Source organism: Macaca thibetana, chromosome 4, assembly GCF_024542745.1.
Source record: "Macaca thibetana thibetana isolate TM-01 chromosome 4, ASM2454274v1, whole genome shotgun sequence".
Lineage (NCBI taxonomy): Eukaryota > Metazoa > Chordata > Mammalia > Primates > Cercopithecidae > Macaca > Macaca thibetana.
In genome coordinates this window covers 42,632,960-42,650,954 of record NC_065581.1, presented here as the reverse complement: position 1 = coordinate 42,650,954, position 17,995 = coordinate 42,632,960, and the positions used below count along the sequence as shown (strand labels likewise).

Genomic DNA, 17,995 nt, shown 5'->3' with positions numbered 1-17,995 from the left:
GGAGAATGGCGTGAACCCGGGAGGCGGAGCTTGCAGTAAGCCGAGATTGCGCCACTGCACTCCAGCCTGGGCGACAGAGCGAGACCCCGTCTCAAAAAAAAAAAAAAAAGTGACTTTATAAAAATTTTGTATTGAAGCATAATGGATATACAGAAAGTTGCATCTATCAAGATTACAGCTCACTGACTTCTCACAAACTGAACATAACCACAAAACCAGTACACAGATCATGAAACAGAATGTTATCAGCATTCCCCAAAGATCCTTTCTCCTTTTCATGCCCTGCCTCTAGCCCCCTGCCCAATTTATTTATTTGTTTGTTTGTTTATTTATTTATTTATTTATTTATTTATTTATTGAGACGGAGTCTCGCTCTGTCACCCAGGCTGGAGTGCAGTGGCCGGATCTCGGCTCACTGCAAGCTCCGCCTCCCGGGTTCACGCCATTCTCCTGCCTCAGCCTCCCGAGTAGCTGGGACTACGGGCGCCCGCCACCTCGCCCGGCTAATTTTTTGTATTTTTAGTAGAGACGGGGTTTCACTGTGGTCTCGATCTCCTGACCTTGTGATCCGCCCGCCTCGGCCTCCCAAAGTGCTGGGATTACAGGCTTGAGCCACCGCGCCCATCCCCCCTGCCCAATTTAAAGAAAAAGATTAATACTCAGCTGATAGTAAGGGCCGGCTCTGTGCTGGCACATTCATAACCAGGGCCTTATTGAATCATTGTGGCAAGCCTGCAGGGTAGGTATTATTCCATTCTACAGTCAAGGAAACTCAGGCTCAGAAAGGGTAAGTGAATTGTCAGGATCAAAGTATTCATAGGTGGTGGAGATTGGCCTTCTAAAATCAACTGCATGTCATACATCACATTCCTTAATATGTGCATGGAAGAATGAGAGAAGAATTTGAATAGAGTCCACAAGTCATCAGATATAAATCTATGTGGATATATCTGATATTGTTTTCCCAGAAACATCCCTTACTTCTTCTGGGAACTCCTCCTGTCCACACTCTTCAAAATGCTTCCTGAGACAGCCACCAAATTCTTTTTTTTTTTTTTTGAGACGGAGTCTCGCTCTGTCGCCCAGGCTGGAGTGCAGTGGCCGGATCTCAGCTCACTGCAACCTCCACCTCCCAGGTTTACACCATTCTCCTGCCTCAGCCTCCCAAGTAGCTGGGACTACAGGTGCCCGCCACCTCGCCCGGCTAGTTTTTTGTATTTTTTTTTAGTAGAGACGGGGTTTCAACATTAGCCAGGTTGGTCTCGATCTCCTGACCTCGTGATCCGCCCGTCTCGGCCTCCCAAAGTGCTGGGATTACAGGCGTGAGCCACCGCGCCCGGCCAGCCACCAAATTCTTATATGATCCTACCTGCTGGCCATAGTTGACTGATTCAGGAGAGGACACCTGACCTCTGATGGGCCAATCAGAGAACTTTCCTGGGAATTTTGGATTAATTATTTCTCTGGAAATGTAAGACTCAGCTGCTGTTGGTCAGTTACATGGAAAAAGCCAACCTACCAGAAGAAAGAGAGAGAGGAGAGAGGGCAAAGCAAAGAGAAGCGGGAATGAGAAATGGAGAAGGGGTCCTAGTAGTGTTTGCATCTCAGATTCTAGCTGATCCTAAGGCTCCACCCTAGCCCTCCCCTTCCTGAAGCTGGGCTGCTCTGCGAAATGCACCTTCATCCACCCAATACAACCTCCTTTCCACCAACCCAGAAAGGAAGCAGTCATCTGCAAGCAAAGGTATGTTAATCAAGGACCAGAGGAAAAAAAAATAGTTTATCTGTCCATTCATCCGTCTAGACATAACAGAGATCTATTTTCAGATGTTTGAGATACAGACAGATAAAATGGACTCCTCTGTATTCTATCATGGTAGAATGGGAATAAGGTAACCTATGTTGTGTGATTGTTGTGAGAATTGCAAGATTAAACCCATAGAAAGTACCCTGCCTGGCACATCCTCAGTGATGGAATATTTTGGCAGGAGTGTAAGAGCCCATTTTAAAACCCTGGGTTCAGTTCTTCCTTAGAGTAGAGTCCTATTTAATAAATGTAGAAGGAATGATGGAAATAGAAAAATCACCAGCACCATTGTAATGACTATTGCAAGCATGAACCAGTAAGGGATGCTAAAATTAATGGGCAGAATGATGAGAAACAGGATACTTGCTTAGCCTCAAAGTATCTCTCCAGAAGATACTTAATCATTACCAGTGGAAAAATGGTAACTTTACTGCAGAGAAATCTGGTAGACCTCACCTCACCACACGATCCAGGTTAAATTAGCAGTAATAAGACACATCAATATCATGTATGTCCTGGTACGGTGCACTGAGAAGGGCACATCTCTGTGGCATACTTCCCAAAATGCATGCCCTTAATCTCATATGAGCACACATGAGAATAACCTAAATTGAGAGGCATTCTACAAAATAACTGTAGCAAGATCAGGCCAGGCACAGTAATTCTGTAATTATGAGTTACAGGCATGTAACTCTCACACCTCTGCAAGAGACCCCACTACTAGTATTCCTCAAAAGGTGCTCCTTTAACCTCTGCTTGAGTGACTCTGAGAATGGAGGGCTCACTATTCTACTCCTTTGGATGATTTTTAGCTTGTGAGCCCAAGTGCTATTGATAGCAGTGAGAAATTGGAAATAACCCAAATGAATAGGGCCAGGTAATCTTAGCTACCAAGATGATAGAGCACTGTGTGGCCACTGAAAGTGATAAAAATGTGGCCTATCTTAATGCACAGAAATGTGTATATGCAGTAATCCAAAGTGACAAGGGCAGAACAATAGTTGCCTTTACACAATGATCACAGCTATGTTCACATCTCAGTGTGTACAATAAGAGCTGGAAGATAATTTAGAAGGCCACAAATAGTTGCAATTTTGAGTTGCCTTGATTTTTTAAAAAAGTGACCTATGTATAGAATTTTAAATAAATTTAGTATGCAGAATTTTATTTCTTTATTTTATTTTATTTATAATTTTTTTTTGAGACTGAGTCTCACTCTGTTGCCCAAGCTGGTGTGCAATGGCACGATCTCGACTCACTGCAACCTCTACCTCCTGGGTTCAAGTGATTCTCATGCCTCAGTCTCCCGAATAACTGGGATTACAAGTGCCCACCACCACACCTGGATAATTTTTGTATTTTTAGTAGAGACGGGGTTTCACCATATTGGCCAGGCTGGTCTCAAACTCCTGAACTCAAATGATCTGCCTGCCTTGGCCTCCCAAAGTGCTGGGATTACAGGCATGAGCCACCGTGCCCAGCCTAGAATGCAGAATTTAAAAAAAATCCTCCATTAAGGGACTTGGGGATTGTCATGTCATGATTCATTGAGAATGTCTGCATGGAACATTAGATAGGGAGGGATTCTAAGGCCATGTTTGAGCCCCGTGGGAGTGACATGATTGATTAGTGATGTCTGCCAATGGTGACGAATGAGCAGTGGCAGTGTGCATGCTGGGTAGTTGCCACCTCTTCTAGACACATTCCCATTCCTATTGTTATTTTGTCATTTTTGTAGACCTTCTGAAGATGAGTTTGTGATATTGAAGGGAACATGTGCAGGAAGAAACCTCTTCCAGTTAAAAGCTTTAGGATTTTGAGTAAGTCACTGGAATATAAGATGGTATGAAACAAATACCTTAAGGGAACAAAAGCAAAATTCTCCACAATAACAGTCAGTTTGAGAGTAGGTGGGCTCAATAGAGAAGACTTCGTGGCATTCGTGCTGGGTCTTGAAGGATGAGGAGGTTTTTCAGGTGTCTATGCTCAGGAAGTGTATTTCAGATGGAGGGCATAGCGTGGATAAAGGCATGGAGGTGAGAAAATAATAGGCCTCCTGGGGAGAAAGAAAGCAAAGTGTATATGTAGGTTAGTTGTAAAAGATGATTTTGGAAATGTAGGAAATGGAAAATGTCCTGAATGCCAAGATAACAAGTTTGAGTTTTATTTAGATAGCAGTGGGCTTCTGGTGAGTTTTCATGCAAATGATGCTTGAAGGAAATGAGACTAGAAGGCGCCAAGAAAAAGCCTGGGAACTACCACCATGAGGGGACCTGAGGACCCAGAATTTGACAAAATCCTCTAGGGGCATAGGCTAGCAATCAGAACCCTGGGATAATGGGGTATGGAAGCTATAACTAAGCCCCAGAGAGACAATCTCCTGAGCTCTATCCATTGTTCAGAGATTTCCTGAGCTCTGAGCCAGGCACAGGGATCAGAAGCTGTGGGCTCTGCTCTCTGGGAGCTTCTAGTCTATGGAGAAAAAAACAACATGGCCCTGGGAAACAACTGGAGACCAGTCCCAGATAGTGTGAGATCCAGTACCAAGGGAAGGACACCAGCTGGGTGTGCAGCATTTAGGGGTAGAATTTGGGTGAAAGCCAGCAGGTCAGGCATCCTGGGGCTTCTGTACTCGCAGGAGGTGGCCTGGAAGACTTCTAAGATATCTTTTGGCACTGCAGGCCTCTGGCTCTTGGAGGAGAGACCTTGAGGGAGAGCAGAATTTGACCATGTAGCAGGGAGAAAAGTGGGTTTTTCAGATATGGGGGGCAGCAGACAGGGCAGACCACAGGCAGGAGAGGACTTGGGATCTGACCGAGCTGTCAGAAGATCAATTGGGTAGGCAGAGGCTGTAGGCCCCACGGTCTGGCAGCCAAGCAGGGATGCCCTAGCTTGTTGCAGTCGGTCAGGGACTCTCAGAGGGATTTGTTGGGACTTGGGTGTTTGGGGAAGGTTAGCCTGGCAGCAGCCAGACTCCTGGAGTCCTACCAGATAAGAAAAGGGTCCCTGAAGCCTTTGTTGGGGAATCTGGAGGCTTCACATGACTTACAGCATCCCATGAATTCTGTTATATTAAAGGATTTGGCAAGATTCCAATGACCCAGGCTGGGCGCGTGGCTCTAGCCTGTAATCCCAACACTTTGGGAGGCTGAGGCAGGTGGATCATGAGGTCAAGAGATTGTGACTATCCTGGCCAATATGGTGAGACCCCATCTCTACTAAAAATATAAGAAATTAGCTGGGTGTGGTGGCACACACCTGTAGTCCCAGCTACTTGGGAGGCTGAGGCAGGAGAATTGCTTGAACCCGGGAGGTGGAGGTTGCATTGAGCCAAGAGAGAGCAAGACTCCATCTCAAAAAAAAAAAAAAAAAAAAAAAAAAAAAAGATTCCAATGATCCTATAACTTTTATTTACCTGCTCTTCCAAATATGGGGACTCGCCCCAACCCAGGGAAGGCACTCCCTATCTTGTCTTTCACCTCAGAGTCCAATGTACCTCTAGGGACTGCAGGGAGGAATGGGAGCTGAGTCGGCTTGAGACACCATCAGGTAGGGACCTCCCTTCTGTGCCAGGCCCAGTCGACTTCTAGTCCTCCCTCCCCTCCCCCATTATAAGGCTTGGGGAAGCTCCAGAGCTCTGGCTGGGCAGTGGGTGGCAGTGGCCAGAGTGGAAAATCCCCTACCTGCTGGATGATATCAGTGTTTAGCAGATCTTGTCCTGGCCTTCTGCCTGGGGCCTAAGGACCTGACAAATCTGCTTGGTGCCCTGAGTATGGGGTACAAGGTGGCAGAGAGGATATTGGCATGGGGATTTTTTTCCACTCACTCCAAAATGGAGAGCTATCCTGGGCCAGGTGGGCAGGCACTGGGCCAGCTCCAGGTCACCTCAGGCAATGGGAAGCTGGAGCTGGGAAGTGGGGTGGGGGTTGGGGGAAGTAGGAGGAGGGGTGGGGTCCGAAGATGAGGGATAGAGGAACTAATAAATCAGACTTGGGGACTGCACAAGGGCTTGGGAGTGGGTCATGGGAGACATAGGCACTTTAGGAGAACTGGAGACAGAAGCAGGGACGCAGTGGGGCAGAAGAGAGAATGAGGAACAGCAGCAGGGTGCAGGCCTGTCCCTCCTCATATGCCCCTGCTCCAGGCCTCTGATCCAGGCTGGTATGAGAGGCACAACCAGAAGCTGGTGTGGCTTACTCTATGAGTGCGTTCTGAGCATTTGCTGAATTATGACAAGCATTTCTCCAAGTGTCCTGTTTGATCTTGAAAGCCTCTGAAGCTGCTCAAATAGCTGTGACTTCAGCCATTGTCATCCCAGCCCCACCACCAGCACCAGAACTCCCGACACTGCCATCAGTACCACCCTCACCACCACCATCATCATAACCAGCATCCTAGCTACTGACCTCCTGACCCTCTGACACCCCTATCTCCTCCCCTGAGGGTTTGAGGGTGCTAGGAGTTAGGACTTAGAGTCAAAGCTCCAAGTACACAACCTAAAGACAAGAAGTTCTCAATGATTTTGCCCATCCAGAAGACACTTAGCAGTGCCTGGAGACATATTTGGTTGGCACAATGGGTGGACTGCTCCTGATGTTGAGTGGGTAGAGGCCAGGGATGCTGCTAAACATTCTACAGTATACAGGATGGGGTCCACAACAAAGAACTATTTGTTCGAAAATGTCAACAGCACTGAGGTTGCGAAACCCTGGCTATAGATCCTATCTATCCCAGCACTCTGCCTCTACCTTTTTCTGGCCCTCGTCCCCAAATGCACACATTATGCCTTTGGTTTGGGGACAAGACGTAATCTTCGCCACTCCATCTTACAGCAACTTTCTCTCTTATCACTTGCACCTCCTGGCCTCTGATGCTTGAACTAAAAAGTCAATAAGATGAAAGTCTGTTGCGGCCACCCTCAAGAAGGAAAAATACACAGAAACAATTGATACACAAAGAACAGGGCACACCCTGGGTTGAGTGCATGGCTGCCCAGGGCAGCGACTAGGCTAATCCTGGGCATATAAAAGAGGAAAGAGTACCCACGTCTTCACTCCACTGCGACTACAGAACTTGGAGTGGCTCTTCCTCTGTGGCCAGTTGGGGACCAGCATCATGAAGTGGTTGGTGGTGGTCTTGCTCTGCCTCCAGCTCTTGGAGGCAGCAGTGGTCAAGTGAGTCTGGGACCTGGCTGCTGGTGCAGGGAGCCTGGGTGGGAGCCTAAAGCCCTGCAAAGGGCAGCCGGGCCAGGGGACACCCTGCCTGTCTTTACTGTGGGACTTCTGCTAAGGGAAGGGAAGCCTCCCTTTGCTGATGTTGGACAGGACACATGGGTGGAAGGAGACACAGCCCCTGCCTTCAGGAAACTTCCCACCAAAGGGAAAAGCACAATCCCTTCCCCCATCTGATGAGGAAAAGATAGACCTGAAACAGAGATGGTAGGGGTGACTACTGCCCAAGCAGCCCCTGAATGGCAGGTGTGGATTCTTCCCACAGAAGGGAGCAATCTTTTCTGGATAAGGGATATCTTATCCAGAATCATTTCTAAAAATTGTTTTAAGGCTGAAAATTTACTGGCAGATGCCAAAATCATCTAAGCAGAAATACAGTAAATATAAATCTCTATACCCGAGGGGTCAGGAGAAAACTCTGGAGTAGATGGCATGGCTCACAGGCTGTCAGGAAGGCTCCCAGCCTGCCATCTTGACTGTTATTTCTCTATCCAAGAGTACTTCCTGAGGCCAAGAGCTGGCTCCTCTCAGAAACTTCTATCAATATGCATATTTGGTAGAGGTGGTTAATTAATTTTCATAGCTCAGGCTGAAGGGGTTTAGCAGAGAATTTCTGGAGAACGTAGAGTCCCCAGGAAATGGGAATTAAACAGGAATTCTGGAACCTAGAGCAAGGCCAGAGTGGACCCCTAGAGACTCCCAGGCAATGGTAGCAAGGAAGTCTGGGAAGGAGAGTGCCGAGGGGGTGACTGAGCCCATAGGGAGGGACAGAAACTGTGATTTCTAAGTTCCAACTCCAGAGCTGATCTGTGGTCCAGACCACCCAGACCAACTTCCCACGGTCCTGGTGTCCTGAGAAGAGCAGTGATGGGGCCTAGGACATGCAATTAGCAGCTGGGACAGAACTAGGACCCTGTGTCCTGAGTCCCAGCTAGTGCTGTTGCCCTTGCTCCATGCTCTGTCACATCCAGCTGTTGCCAGGTGCCTGAGGGCCGCTATAGGAAGGAACTCTGGGGTGAACTTTGCCATCTCTGAAATCTTCTTTTTTTATTTGAAACAGAACTTTGCTCTTGTTGCCCAGGCTGGAGTGCAATGGCACGATCTCGGCTCACTGCAACCCCTGCCTCCCAAGTTCAAGCGATTCTCCCACCTCAGCCTCCCGAGTAGCTGGGATTACAGGCATGCGCCACCATGCTCGGCTAATTTTGTAATTTTAGTAGAGATGGGGTTTCTCCATGTTGGCCAGTCTGGTCTCGAACTCCTGACCTCAAATGATCCACCCGCCTTGGCCTCCCAAAGTGCTGGGATTACAGGCGTGAGCTACCGTGCCCGGCCTGAAATCTTTTCTTAAAAATGTTAAAAATGTACATATCCTGGGCCTGGCACGGTGGCTCATGCCTGTAATCCCAGCACTTTGGGAGGCCAAGGTGGGCGGATCATTTGAGATCGGGGCGAGACCATTGACCAATATAGAGAAACCCTGTCTCTACTAAAAATACAAAATTACTGGGCATGGTGGCCCTTGCCTGTAATCCCAGCTACTCAGGAGGCTGAGACAGAAGAATCGCTTGAACTCGGGAGGCGGAAGTTGCAGGGAGCCGAGATGGCACCATTGCACTCCAACCTGGGTAACAAGAGTGAAACTCTGTCTCAAAAAAAGAGAAAAACCAGTACATATCCTGGGCCGGGCCCGGTGGCTCACACCTGTAATGCCAGCACTTTGGGAGGCCTAGGCAGGCGGGTCACGAGGTCAGGAGTTCGAGACCAGCCTGGCCAACATAGCGAAACCCTGTCTCTACTAAAAATACAAAAAAATAGCTGGGCATGGTGACAGGTGCCTGTAATCTCAGCTACTTGGGAGGCTGAGGCAGGAGAATCTCTTGAACCCAGGAGGCGGAGGTTGCAGTGAGCGGAGATTGTGCCATTGTACTCTAGCCTGGGTGACAAAAGTGAAACTCCATCTCAAAAAAAAAAAAAAAAAAAAAAGTACATATCCTGAAAAGCGCAATACCTAAGGTCCCTCTTCCTTTCCTGGGGAGGAATCTATGGGATATTTGACAGCAAAGGGCCAGGGAGATAGGAGGACCCTTGAGATGGGGTGAGGAGGGCATGCATGGATGGGTGAAATGAATGGTTTTCTGAATCTTAGAGCGAGTGCTGAGAAGAGCTTTGGAAGAAAGAGGGGAAGAGGCAAAGGGAGGAAGAAACACACACACACACACACACACAGAAAAAGGCTGAGAGAGAGAAAGACACACACACAAATAGACAAGAGGGAACAGAGTGGCAGGGACATTGAAGCATGCAGTTAAGAGAAGGAGAGAGAGAAAGAGAGGACTGGGAAGAGAGGAAGGAGGGAGGGCCTAGCCTCAAACACAACCCTTCTGTAGAGTGCCCCTGAAGAAATTTAAGTCTATCCGTGAGACCATGAAGGAGAAGGGCTTGCTGGGGGAGTTCCTGAGGACACACAAGTATGATCCTGCTTGGAAGTACCACTTTGGTGACCTCAGCGTGTCCTACGAGCCCATGGCCTACATGGATGTGAGTCCTGACCCTTCCTGGGGGTAACCTTCTCTCTGGTGTGGGCTGGAGGGAAGGGGCAGGTCCCTTCACTCCTCTGCCCATGGAGAAGCCTGGGGCCCCTGCATCCCTCTGGAACTAACAGCCTGCTCGATGGCCCCCAGGCTGCCTACTTTGGTGAGATCAGCATCGGGACTCCACCCCAGAACTTCCTGGTCCTTTTTGACACCGGCTCCTCCAACTTGTGGGTGCCCTCTGTCTACTGCCAGAGCCAGGCCTGCAGTGAGTGCTGGGCTGGGCAGAGAGGGGCGGCGGGCAGGGCAAGGCACTGATACTCTCTGGGGAAGGCCAAACTTCCAGAGGGAGCTCAGGACTGAGGGGAACTCAGTCCTGGGAAGGACCAGGGACATGTGCAGGGCCACACAGCATGCCCAAGCCAGAGGAAAGATGCTGGTCCTGCAGCTGGATGGCCCCTTTGCCTTCCCTGCCAATATGTATCCCTTTGCTTATACCAGCCCCTAACCCCCCACTCCCTTTTATTCCACTGTCCCCATTCTCTTTACTCTGGGCAGTGCCATTCCATTCAACGTGACTAATTTTCAGTCTATTCCATCCCACTCCATTCTACTCCATTCTATTCTGCTCCACCCCAGTATTTACTAAGTTCTCACTGAGTGTCTCCAAGAGACACAATAGAACAATATAGGATGTGGGCTCCATATTATAGTGGTTTTGGGAGATACGCAGTGTGTGCTTTCTTAAGGTTGCCTTGGTCCCTGCTGAAGCCTTGGGGTTTGGGTCCTGACACCTTTGGCCCAAAGGTCCCTTGATGGCCCCACTCTATGCTATGACTGACTTCTTGATGAGTGAAGGTGGGGGGCACTTGGGGATGCCCTAGAGGGCTGGGGGGAATGCTGGGATGTCGTGCAGGCCCATTCGCTTTTTCATCTGATGAGTAATTACTCGGCAGTGCTGTGAGCCAGGTGCTCTGCTGGGGGCCAGGGACTCAGAGCTGGGTTCTCTGCAGCCCTGACCACAGGGAGGCCACAGTCCTGAGGCATCCGAAGATTCTGTAAGTCAGAAGGGGCTTTGGGGCCAAGGCTGGCCAGCTCCCATGGACCTTCCAATGCCACCCCTTGACTTGGCAACCAGGGATGCTGAGGTCCCAGGATGTGAGCGCAGCCTGAGCTGAGGTGGGAACCCAGCACGCCTGAGAGCTGAGCAGCCTCGCCCCAGCCAGCCTGACTCCCCATGCCCTGACTTCCCTGCAGCCAGTCACTCCCGCTTCAACCCCAGCGAGTCCTCCACCTACTCCACCAATGGGCAGACCTTCTCCCTGCAGTATGGCAGCGGCAGCCTCACCGGCTTCTTTGGCTACGACACCCTGACTGTGAGTTGGCATGGGAAGTGGAGGCTGAGGCTGTGAGCTGTAAGCTGGAGGGGACAGTTAGATGGAGTCCCCTGAAACACAGTGGAATGCTGGTGTTCTGGTGTGCAGGACAGGAAGGCAGGACAAGACGGGTCCATTCAGTCACTCCCCCAACACTCACTGGTGGCCACCATGTGCCAGGCACTGGGGCACCATACTGAACAAGAGGGACATGGTCCTTTTCCTTAAGAAGCATAAGGCCTGGGGAGCTCAGAGAAGAAGGAGATGGGTGAGGAGGTGAGCTGTGGCAGTCAAGGAAAGCTATGCAGGAGAGGTGGCTCCTGCAACACCTGTCAAAAAGGGGCAGAGGTGGCCAGGAGCGGTGGCTCACGCCTGTAATCCCAGCACTTTGGGAAGCTGAGGCTGGCAGATCACGAGGTCAAGAGATCGAGACCATCCTGGCCAACATGGTGAAACCCTGTCTCTACTAAAAGTACAAAAAATTAGCTGGGCGTGGTGGTGTGTGCCTGTAATCCCAGCTACTCAGGAGGCTGAGGCAGGAGAATCTCTAGAACCAGGGAGGCAGAGGTTGCTGCGAGCCGAGATCGTGTCACTGCACTCCAGCCTAGTGGCAGGGTGAGACTCTGTCTCAAAAAACAAACAAACAAACCAAAAAACCAAAACAAACAAAAAAGTAGGGGGCAGAGGTGAGGAAGGGATGAACAGAGGCTTGAGGAGTCTCTAGGGAAACCTGGGGGAGGTGAGTGGAGTCAGACTTGTCACCTCCCCTCGTTTGTGTCCCCATTAGGTCCAGAGCATCCAGGTCCCCAACCAGGAGTTCGGCTTGAGTGAGAATGAGCCTGGTACCAATTTCGTCTATGCTCAGTTTGATGGCATCATGGGCCTGGCCTACCCTACTCTGTCCGTGGACGGGGCTACCACAGCTATGCAGGGCATGGTGCAGGAGGGCGCCCTCACCAGCCCCATCTTCAGCGTCTACCTCAGCGAGTGAGCAACCAGCTGGCCGGTCCCCACCTCCCGGGGTGCTCCCCCCAGCCGCCCTGGACAACTGAGGCTCAATACTCAATGCTTTGGGGTTTGGAGACATTCCAGCGGGCATCTGGCTCCAGTCAGTCTTGCTCCAGGGCCTTACCTCCGGGGCTTCCTCTCAAATCCTCTCCCAGCCACCCCACCACACCCCAGCCCTGCACCTGTCCCCAGTCCCTTCCGACTTGTCTTTGCATTCCATAGCCAGGATGGAATCTCTTCCACAGAGGCTGAACTTTGCCCTGAGTTTTGCTGCTCTGATTCTCAGCACCCCTTGGAAAGGCCTCCTGGTGGAGAAGCGGGTGGGGCAGTTCGCTCACTTCCTTCTGACCGAATGTTTTCTACCTGTATCCCTCTTTTGCATAGTAATGTATTGCTTCATCTCCTTTTATCTACTGTTCTAGCCCGGTCCTGGAGTCTTCTGGTCTAGGTCCACCGCTGACCCCTAGCAGGTTGTTATCCTTGCCAGTCAACACAAGCATGTGCAGGCATTTAGTGAGACGGGCAGTGGGTGGGGGAGAGCGGCCTGGGGCCCGCTTTTCTTTTTTCTTCTTCAAAATTAGCCAGCCACTGGCTTGTTTTTGTTTTTTGTTTTTTTTTTGTTTTTTTTTTTTTTTGAGATGGGGTCTTGCTCTGTCACCCGGTCTGGAGTGCAGTGGTGCAGTCTTGGCTCACTGCAACCTCTGCCTCCCGGATTCAAGCTATTCTCTAGCCTCAGCCTCCCGAGTAGCTAGGATTACAGGCGTGCGCCACTGCGTTCAGCTAATTGTTGTACTTTTAGTAGAGACGGGGTTTCACCATGTTGGCCAGACTGATCTCAAACTCTTGACCTCAGGTGATCCACCTGCTTCGGCCTCCCAAAGTGTTGGGATTACAGGCGCGAGCCACCGCGACCAGCTTTAGCCAGCCACTTTCTAGAGACAGCTTAATTGGGCTAATCCCGGGAATCTGAAGTTCAAGGACCTCACCCTGTTACTAATGTTGCTAACTTCCTCTCCACCTCTGTTTACGATTCCTCTGCGTGTAAACAGAGCAGCTCCACCCAGCTCCACGCTCCAGCTACCAGGGAAGCCTCTGGAACAAACACGGAATATCCTTACCCCCTTCACCAAGACCCTACCTGTCTCCAATCTCAGCAGAAAAGTAACAAGCTGGGCCTGGGTGGGGCTCCCAGGGACATGTCTACCAGAGGCAGGAAGCAGAGGGAAGAGGAGAGCAGAGTGTGGGGTGGGGGTCCCAACCACTAGGGAACCCCCCAGATGTCAGCATCATTTGGGAGCCTGAGGCACTGGGAATTCCAAGGCCTGGCCAGAAAGCCCCAGTCTAAGGGACACATCCCCTTCCCCAGGGAGCCCCAATCTAAGGGATACAGCCCCATCCTCAGGGAGCCCCACTCCGAGGGAGACACAGCCGCGTCCTCAGAGAGCCCCAGTCCGAGGGAGACACAGCCCCGTCCTCAGAGAGTCCCAGTCTGAGGGAGACACAGCCCCGTCCTCAGGGAGCCCCAGTCTGAGGGGAGACTCAGTCCTGTCCTCAGGGAGCCCCTGTCGGGAGCATGGAAGGAGCTCTGTTTCCCTGTGGAGGTGACTGCTTAGAAGGGAAGTCCTTTTCCCTGGCCCTCCCTGACTTCCCCTTCCCTTTCTCTCCTGCAGCCAGCAGGGCTCCAGCGGGGGAGCGGTTGTCTTTGGGGGTGTGGACAGCAGCCTGTACACGGGGCAGATCTACTGGGCGCCTGTCACCCAGGAGCTCTACTGGCAGATTGGCATTGAAGAGTGAGTCTGTGGTGGGGCCCGGGGATGTGGCACTTCCTTGGAGTGGGCTTCCAGGCCATGTCACACACACACACAGTCTCCACTGCTCTGGGATGGGGCAGAGGACCCCTGAGGCTTACTCCTACAAAGCTGCAACTGCCCTCTGCAGGAGTGACAAAGCCCAGCTCAGCCTGGAGAAGAGAGTGGGTGTGGACAACATAGGGCAGGACTTGGACTCCCGAACATTAGGGACCCTGCAGTCCAACCCCATCATGGGCTCACAGATTAGAAATGAGGGTGTGTTAACGACTCATTTGCTCAAAGTCCTTACAATGAATCAGTGGCCCTGGTTTTCAGTGTTTTTAGAAACTTACTTGACACTTTTGAGGAATAGGTCCCATGGCGTGATGCAGGGGAATAGCTGGATTGATCTTTGCAGGGTCCTCACATTCCTCAAGAAAGTAGCTGCAGCTGTTTGTCCCACAGCGGTGAGGAAAGCCCGCCCCAGCTGCCCTGAACTGGGGGAGTCCTGAGGCTGTCCGTCTTCTCCCCATACAGGTTTCTCATTGGCGGCCAGGCCTCCGGCTGGTGTTCTGAGGGTTGCCAGGCTATCGTGGATACAGGCACCTCTCTGCTCACTGTGCCCCAGCAGTACATGAGCGCTCTTCTGCAGGCCACTGGGGCCCAGGAGGACGAGTATGGACAGGTGTGACTGGTGGGGGTGTCTCCCTTCCCCAGGAGGCTAGTCCAGAGGCATTCATGATTTCTCCTGAGAACACAAGAATAGCCATCTGGGCACTAGGCTCATGCCTGTAATCCCAACACTTTGGGAGGCCGAGGCAGGCAGATCTTTTGAGCCTAGGAGTGAGAGACCAGCGTGGGCAACATGGTGAGACTCTATCTCTACAAGAAATACGAAAATTAGCTGGGTGCGGTGACATGTGCCTGTAGTTCCAGCTACTTGATAGGCTGAGGTAGGAGGATTGTTTGAGCCCAGGAGGTGGAGGCTGCAATGAGCCATGATCTTACCGTTGCACTCCAGCCTGGGTGACAAAGCAAGACCCTGTTTCAAAAAAACAAAAGGCCTAACTCTTGATCTCCATGCCTCTATCTGCCCAAGGCACTGGAGGCAGGGGGACCTGGGACGACTGGGGCTGGGGGCAGGATGGGGGCCTGGAGGCTTGTTCAGGTGGGGCCAGCTGCTTGCACCAAAGGGGAGTGGGAGGTTACTATTAGGCAGGAATTTCTTCTGAGCTGCAGTCACTTAGCAGACACAGAGGAAACACTTGCTGGACTTTGGGATAAGAGCAAAATGATTGGAATGTGGGGCTGAGTATGTGAGCAACCAGGGCTGACCCTTTATCGGCACCTCCCTCACCTCCACAGGGCCATGCTCCCCTGCGCCTGTCTGTCCTGAGTCCAGCCAAGGGTTTGTCTAAGTAACCCAAGCCCACTACCACTAATTTTAATTTTGGGAGACCAATGGGGTGCTCATGCAGATCTGTGTTTTTCTTTTTTTGTTGTTTGTTTTTTGTTTTTGTTTTTTTGAGACGGCGTCTGTCTCTGTCACCGAGGCTGAAGTGCAATGGTGTGATCTCGGCTCACTGCAACCTCCACCTCCTGGGTTCAAGCAATTCTCCTGCTTCAGCTTCCTGAGTAGCTGGGACTACAGGCATACATCACCATGCCTGGCTAATTTTTTTTTTGTATTTTTAGTAGGGATGAGGTTTCACCATATTGGCCAGGCTGGTCTTGAACTCCTGACCTCAAGTGATCTGCCTGCCTTGGCCTCCCAAAGTGCTGGGATTACAAGCATGAGCCTCCACGCCCAGCCATCTGTGTTTTTTTTGTTGTTGTTTGGAGACAGAGTCTCACTCTGTCACCCAGGTTGGAGTGCAGTGACACAATATCGGCTCACTGCAAGCCCCGCCTCCTGGGCTCAAGCAATCCTCCCATCTCAGCCTCCTGAGTAGCTGGGACTACAGGTGTGCACCATCATGCCCAGCTAATTTTTGTATTTTTGGTGGAGGCGGGGTTTCGCCGTGTCACCCAGACTGGTCTCGAACTTCTGGACTCAAATAATCTGCCTGCCTTGGCCTCCCAAAGTATTGGGATTACAGGCATGAGCCACTGTGCCCGGCCAGATCTGCATGTTTTAAAATGCCACTTGCAGGCTGGGCATCATGGCTCATGCTTATATATATATAGACACTTGCAGAGAAAGAGCAGAGGTTCAATCTCTAATATGGGAAATTGAGGCAAGAGGAGTGGGGAGGTTCTGGGATCACTCTAAATCACACCCATTCTGTGAGTCCATGGGTATAATGCCAGCATTACCTACACAGGACTTTCCCTTGGAGCTGCATTTTCTAGTCCAAAAACAGGCTTAGGGCTTGGGTCCGGGGCTCAGGCCTGGGATCCAGGGGCCGAGATGATGGGGCTGGTGGGTGCTATCAGGGGGAAGATGAGTTAACCAGGGACCGATTCCTCTTGCAGTTTCTCGTGAACTGTAACAGCATCCAGAATCTGCCCACCTTGACCTTCATCATCAATGGCGTGGAGTTCCCTCTGCCACCCTCCTCCTACATCCTCAATGTAAGTCCTGGTCCCTGCAGGCTGAGCCACCATGATTGAGGGTGGGAGGAAGGGCTGGGGAGCTGGAAATGCTGGGTCTCCTACCTTGTGCCATTTTCTGACTCCGTGCTGCACTCATTTATCTTCCCCATTCATTGATTCTCAACCCCCTTCTCTGGAACAAGGCTATGAAACAGAAGATTGTCATGTATGATCAATTATTATTAATTAGTGGGGAGAGGCACTGGGCTCTTTGTTGAGCACTTACACACCACTGTGTAAAGCACTTTGCTTCATGATCCCATTTAATTGTCACAGTATTTAATGAGGGAGATACTCATTTCTGTTTTACAAATGAAAACTTGGAGGTTCAGAGAGGTTGAGTAACTGACTCAAGGTGACACAGCTAAGGTTTGAATCCAAGTTGGTTTGGCTCCAAGGTTTAATCACCAGGCTGATCTGCTCCAAGTTGGGAACAGGAGGGAGGTCTGTGGGAAGAGAAGTTTCCCATCATGGGGAGAAGAGACCCTGCTGAGGACCACCACAGCCTGAATGTACCTGTTCCAGAAATCCTCCCACCAGCTCTGCTCTAGTGGCTCAGCTGGCCTATGAGCTCTCAAGGCAGAGATCCTGGCTCCCTCAGCTCTGTACATGGGCTCCAAGTCCGGGGCTCAGAGCTGAGCAAGACCCAGCTCATGTGTGAACAAATGAATGAGTGCTGCCTTTCTGTGTTGAACAGAACAACGGCTACTGCACCGTGGGGGTCGAGCCCACCTACCTGTCCGCCCAGAACAGCCAGCCCCTGTGGATCCTCGGGGATGTCTTCCTCAGGTCCTACTATTCCGTCTACGACTTGAGCAACAACAGGGTGGGCTTTGCCACTGCTGCCTAGACTTGCTGCCTCGACACGTGGGCTGCCCTCTTCCTCTTGGCCCTGCACCCTCCTGGGGCATTGTATCTGTCTTTCCACTCTGGATTCAGCCTTCCTTTTTCGGACTCTGGACTTTCTCTAATAATAAATAGTTCTTCTTTATGTTGGTCATCCTGTTGTTTTTGGAAGGGAGTTTTCCCTGAGTGGCTAGGAGGTTTCCTGGTGGGTCACTGTGATTCTAAGAGAAATGGGACCTAAGGCATGGCTTGGGATGGGCTCTGTAACCCTCAGAACTTAAAGTTCACACTTTTCCCCTGGAAAGGGAAGACAGTGGTAGCGCCATCATGGGTGGCTGGGCCGGGGGCAGGGTGGGGAGAGTGTTCCTGTGTGATAGGCAAAGAGGGCCTACTCTAACAACCTAAAATGCTCTGCTGGCTGGGCATGGTGGCTCACACCTATACTCCCAGGACTTTGAGAGGCCAAGGTGGGTGGATCACTTGAGGTCAGGAGTTCGAGACCAGCCTGATCAACATGGTGAAACCTTGTCTCTACTAAAAATACAAAATTAGCTAGGCATGGTGGCACATGCCTGTAATCCCAGCTACTTGGGAGGCTGAGGCAGGAGAATCACTTGAACCCAGGAGAAGGAGGTTGCAGTGAGCCAAGATTGAACCGTTGCATGCCAGCCTGGGCAACAAGCATGAAACTCTGTCTCAAAACAAAAAATAAATAAAAATAAATAAATAAATAAATAAATAAAATGCTCTGCTGACCCGATTTACCAAACTACCACCAGAACTACCCCAGTGACACTGGGACCCACAT

General features: G+C 50.8%; 2 protein-coding genes across 6 annotated transcripts in view; one reads left to right on the top strand and one right to left on the bottom strand.

The window, feature by feature from the left end:
* Window positions 1-17,995, bottom strand: part of TOMM6 (translocase of outer mitochondrial membrane 6) — a 657,333-nt gene that overhangs the window by 34,287 nt on the left and 605,051 nt on the right. The gene's annotated exons all lie outside the window — the stretch shown is intronic.
* On the top strand, window positions 6,841-17,332 carry PGC (progastricsin). 2 transcript variants are annotated; one of them, XM_050789471.1, is made up of 9 exons: window positions 6,841-6,981; window positions 9,429-9,579; window positions 9,723-9,840; window positions 10,830-10,948; window positions 11,736-11,935; window positions 13,627-13,746; window positions 14,284-14,431; window positions 16,222-16,320; window positions 17,039-17,332. In XM_050789471.1, the coding sequence occupies exons 1-9, from the start codon at window positions 6,923-6,925 to the stop codon at window positions 17,189-17,191; spliced, it is 1,167 nt and encodes a 388-aa protein (XP_050645428.1). In that variant the 5' UTR covers window positions 6,841-6,922; the 3' UTR covers window positions 17,192-17,332. The 2 variants fall into 2 exon arrangements, with proteins under 2 accessions (XP_050645428.1, XP_050645429.1); XM_050789472.1 differs by lacking the exons at window positions 13,627-13,746; window positions 14,284-14,431; window positions 16,222-16,320; window positions 17,039-17,332 and adding exons at window positions 12,379-12,426; window positions 13,006-13,457.

What these genes read in the sequence shown, in the direction of transcription:
- PGC (XM_050789471.1), top strand. Translation starts at nt 6,923, where the DNA reads ATGAAGTGGTTGGTGGTGGTCTTGCTCTGCCTCCAGCTCTTGGAGGCA. An exon ending in TGGCAGATTGGCATTGAAGA is followed by an intron (nt 13,747 to 14,283) that starts GTGAGTCTGTGG and finishes CTCCCCATACAG; the next exon opens with GTTTCTCATTGGCGGCCAGG. An exon ending in CCTCCTCCTACATCCTCAAT is followed by an intron (nt 16,321 to 17,038) that starts GTAAGTCCTGGT and finishes TGTGTTGAACAG; the next exon opens with AACAACGGCTACTGCACCGT.